We start from the raw sequence: 4715 nt of genomic DNA, 5'->3' as shown, positions 1-4715 counted from the left end.
CAACTATTTTCCCAACTTGAATCTCGCTTAACACATGCATTCCTATCTCCAATCGAGACTAATTGCCTGTTTTATCCACTTTTAAATTCATGTAAAAATTGGTAATACCACTTTGTCAAAGAATTTTGAGTTTCCACAACTTTAGGAGAGGATTTCACAATTCACAGATTGAATATTTTCAAGTGAGAAATCCGCTTTACTAATTGATTAAGAAAACAAATCCATAAACCAATCTCTCAAATTTCTAAAAGTCAAAATTAACCAAATCGATAAGGAATTCGATGAACCAGTTTCAATGGGTTAATCGGGTCGATGAGATTTAAACACTTACAGTGGCTTAGATTGGCTGGGTTCAACTAATCAAAGGCTAAATCCAATAATAAATCATCAACTTATAAAATTAACTAACTTAATCAGGAGGCTAATCAGGTGGCTAATCAGCTAAGATCTCCTCTCCTCTCCCCTCCACGTTTTGTGACTTGTGAGGTGAGGATTTCGGTATCAAGGGTAGCTAAACCTCGCGCACGGCGCACCCACACCCCCTGCAAAACACCTCTCTCTCTCTCTCTCGCGTCCAAACCCTTTTGATCCTGAGGGATTAATGGGCATTGTAGGCTCTCTTTCACACTCTCGCGTCTGCTGAATCACGGACCAAACACGAGCCAAAGAAGGGCGAGAGAGAGAGAGAGAGAGAGAGAGAGAGAGAGAGTACAGAAAATTGATCTTTTTTCGGTTGTGGATGTTTGTTTATCACCCGTCGCTTCAGTTTCCGGAAGTCGAACCAAAAGCTGCAAATTTTCTCCCCCCCTTTGGAGCATTTCAATCCCATTCGCCCAAACCGGTGTGTATGTTCTTCTATCAATTTCGATTTTGTTATAGCTGTTTCTTTTCGCCCCACTTTGCTTTGTCTGTGTTTTAATTTCTCTATCTAGGCCGACAAGAGTTCCTGAGATCTAGAAGTTCAGAAATCGTTCCTGTTTGTCTGTAAAAGGGAAACAAACATCGGATGCATGTTGGTTTCCTTCATTGGGTTTTTTTGATTTCTTGTTGGGTTCTGTTGAATATGTTTGGTGTGAGATCTGGGTTTGAAGTTTTAGGTTGTGGGTAGGATTTTTTTTTTCTTTTGTTTAGGGTTGAGAAATTTCTTCTGGTTTTTTGTTGCATGTTGGTTCTAAAATCTCAGCTTGTCTTGTGAAAATATTTATTTTTCCTTTCTTCTTTATTATCCCTCTCTTCCTTTTTCTCTTTCCCCTCTTTTTGCCGCCTGGGGAAGGGTACGGGAAGAGATGAAGATGGAAATTGGAATGGGTGATGGGTTTTGGAACGATGAGGATAAGGCCATGGTCTTCGCTGTCATGGGTGCTCGAGCCTTCGATTACTTGACTTCAAGCACAGTATCTTCTGAAGGACTGTTATCTGCGGTTGGGAGCGGGGGTAATTTGCATAACAAGCTTTCCGAGCTCGTTGAGGCTCCCAACTCGTCCAATTTTAGTTGGAACTATGCGATCTTTTGGCAGATTTCCAGGTCCAAGTCGGGGGAGTTGGTTCTGGGTTGGGGAGATGGGTGTTGCAGAGAGCCCAAGGAAGGGGAGGAATCCGAAGCTAACCGGTTACAGAAACCTCGATTCCAGGATGAGACCCAGCAGAAGATGAGGAAGAGGGTCCTCCAGAAGCTCCATACATTCTTCGGTGGATCCGACGAGGACAGCTATGCATTTGGACTGGACAGGGTCACAGACACAGAGATGTTCTTCCTCGCGTCCATGTACTTCTCCTTTCCTCAGGGCGAAGGTGCCCCTGGCAAGGCTTTCCGATCGGGGAAGCACCTTTGGCTCTCAGATGCGCTGAAATCGCCTACTGATTACTGCATCCGATCCCTCCTTGCGAGGTCTGCCGGGATACAGACAGTTGTTCTCATTCCAACCGAAACTGGGGTTGCTGAGTTGGGATCCGTGAGATCCATACCTGAGAGTTTAGAGGTGTTGCAGACTGTTCGATCCATGTTTGGCTCAAGTTCGACGCCAATTCAGGTGATGCCCATAGCGGCCTTGCCACCACCATCTGAGAAGAAAGACGATAATGGCAAGGCCTCTGGTTTTGGATTTGGGGAGCGGACAGATGAATATCCGAAGATTTTTGGGCAGGATCTGAACCCTGGTCGGTCTCAGGTTAATGATAAGCTCCTTGTGGCAAAGGTAGAAGAAAGGCCTTGGGATGCGTATCCCAACGGAAATAGGCTTCCATTTGCAAATACCAGGAAGGGTCTTCATGGTTTGAGTTGGACACCTCTCAAACACGGGCCAACCACACAGGTTTTCAGTTCTCAAAACCCTGTGAATAATCAGAAGTTTGGTGGTAGTATCATGACGATCAGCAATGATGCAGATACTGCCCATCGATCATTTGGTCATAGTAATGGAGTCAGGGAGGACCCTCGGCTGAATCCATTTCAGGTGCAGAAACAGGCACAGGCACAGAGGCAAATTGATTTCGGAGGGGCAACTTCAAGGGCCTCAGTGATGGCACGGCCAGGTAGCATTGAATCAGAGCACTCAGATGTTGAGGCGTCATGTAGGGAAGATCGTTCAGGCCCCGTTGACGAGCGGAGACCTAGGAAAAGGGGACGGAAGCCTGCAAATGGAAGAGAGGAACCACTCAATCATGTCGAGGCAGAACGGCAGCGGCGAGAAAAGCTTAACCAACGGTTCTATGCATTGAGGGCTGTAGTGCCCAACATCTCAAAGATGGACAAAGCATCCTTGCTTGGAGATGCCATCACTTACATCACTGAGCTTCAGAAGAAGCTCAAGGACATGGAATCAGAGAGAGACAAATTTTCTAACCCGCCCACGGAGATGGGGGCTTCGGAAGAGAATTCGACAGAGGTTCGGATGCAATCACCTGACATTGACATTCAGTCTGTCCATGATGAGGTTATCGTGAGGGTGAGCTGCCCATTGAATTCACATCCTGTATCAAGAGTCATCCATGTGTTTAAGGAGGCACAAATCACGGTCTTGGAATCAAACATCTCTGCAGGAAATGATACTGTTTTTCATACATTTGTAGTCAAATCTCAAGGATCAGAACAGCTGACAAAGGACAAGTTAGTTGCCGCATTCTCTGGTGAACCCAATACCTTGTAGCATTCTTCTCAAGTTGGATAGATATTTGGATTTGATCCCCCTTAGTTTTTAGACTTAGTTTGTAGAATGGAGAACCCATTGGAAGTAGATTTCTTTTTACAAAGTTCTTATATACAGGAAGGGAAGTATAGTGAACTGGTGTTACTATCCGATGGTTGTTTTTAATATACAAATCAACCGTGCCTTCAGTATTAATAGATATATTCATTTCATTTTGCCAACTGGGGAGCAAGATTTGCAGGCTAATATGTAAGTTGACACAATCTCTACCATTATTTCTTTGATTTGTTTTCCATAGAGCTCTACTTATTCTCTTATGTTTTTACTTGATTAGAAGTTTTCAATCCTCTACTATTGTTATTTGATTATAAAGCTCAAAGAGACGTTTGGATCCATTATACTTTTCTAATCTTCAGTTCCTCTTTCTTTTCCCCTCTTTTTTGCTTTTGTGGTCTCACAGGCACTGTATTAAACTCTACTCAAATGGAGGAAGACAGATTTATGGATTTTGATAAGGTTGAATTTGTTTATTTAGCATAGGAGTCTTAAGACTCTTCTTCAGTGACAAACAACTAGAAAGAGTCTTAACTGGTGAGGCTTATTGTTTCTCCAGCTGTGAGAATTAGAAACTTAAATTTTGTAAATCTGCTGAGATTTGATATAAGAAAATGTAGATAAACGTTTACATATGCATCAAATTTAAGAAAACTTTAGTGGGTTTTTTCTTATTTAAATCATCTGTTAGTTTGCTTTGATGTTATTTGCCTTGTTAGCAGCTTGACACGAGGATTGAGAATGATAGGATCTTAGCTGGATCATAAGGTGAGGGTGTCTATGGCCTTAACAACTCCCACCAAGTTCCTTATGGAACGGATGTGGGATCAACCCTCCATATGACTGATATGGGATCATAACAGCGAAGAAGCTGAGCTTCGTATAATCGTTTTCCTTGTGTCAATTTGTGGGTAGGTGGGTGGTTCATTGTGTCGGTAGCTGTATAGGGCATCAAATATGATAAAGTCAGTTATGGCTTAAAATGGTATTTCCAAATATGGCAAGGCTTAACCCCGAATGGATGGATATGATCCACACATTCTGTAGCTTTTGAGGTTTTCTATAGGTGTCAATGTGGGGTCAAAACCATTGTGTTATCAAAATCAGTGGTCACTGATTATATCTGTGGAGGTACCTTACTGAGTCGATTTTGATGTTGAAGAAGCTAGTAAAAAGTTATTGTAGGGCTAGAATTTTTCTGTGATTCTCAGCTCGGTTTATCCTTTTATCTATTCTAATGACTTGAAGAATACAGAGGGGGGATCAGTGTCAAACTATCACCCTTTTCCTCTCTTGAGGGACATCTTTTAAATGGGTGGATTAGAAACTCATTCCCCGAGTATTCGAACATTTTCTTTGAGTGGTCCAAAAGAAAATGACTGGTCGAAAAACTGGTACAGAGAAAAAGGTTTATAGAGGAATCTTTTTAATGAATCCTTCCAAAGTGATGAATCCGTCCACACTATTCTATCTCGTGAGCTCTTTGGGTGCTTCTGTTTGTTCACTGGGACCCAT

The 4715-nt window shown here is 42.6% G+C and overlaps 1 protein-coding gene and 1 long non-coding RNA gene across 2 annotated transcripts; both read left to right on the top strand.

Moving 5' to 3' along the window:
- The first annotated feature begins 437 nt into the window (after positions 1 to 437).
- On the top strand, positions 438 to 3874 carry LOC122082447. The gene is made up of 2 exons (XR_006141316.1): positions 438 to 841; positions 3607 to 3874. It is a non-coding gene; the product is annotated as an uncharacterized LOC122082447 (long non-coding RNA).
- On the top strand, positions 839 to 3451 carry LOC122082446 (transcription factor MTB1-like). The gene has a single exon (XM_042650013.1). The coding sequence runs from the start codon at positions 1287 to 1289 to the stop codon at positions 3144 to 3146; it is 1860 nt and encodes a 619-aa protein (XP_042505947.1). The 5' UTR covers positions 839 to 1286; the 3' UTR covers positions 3147 to 3451.
- Positions 3875 to 4715: the final 841 nt, after the last annotated feature.

This window comes from Macadamia integrifolia, chromosome 6, assembly GCF_013358625.1.
Source record: "Macadamia integrifolia cultivar HAES 741 chromosome 6, SCU_Mint_v3, whole genome shotgun sequence".
In the NCBI taxonomy this organism is placed as follows: domain Eukaryota; kingdom Viridiplantae; phylum Streptophyta; class Magnoliopsida; order Proteales; family Proteaceae; genus Macadamia; species Macadamia integrifolia.
Note: the sequence above shows the minus strand (reverse complement) of the source record. Positions and strands in the feature narration are given on the sequence as shown.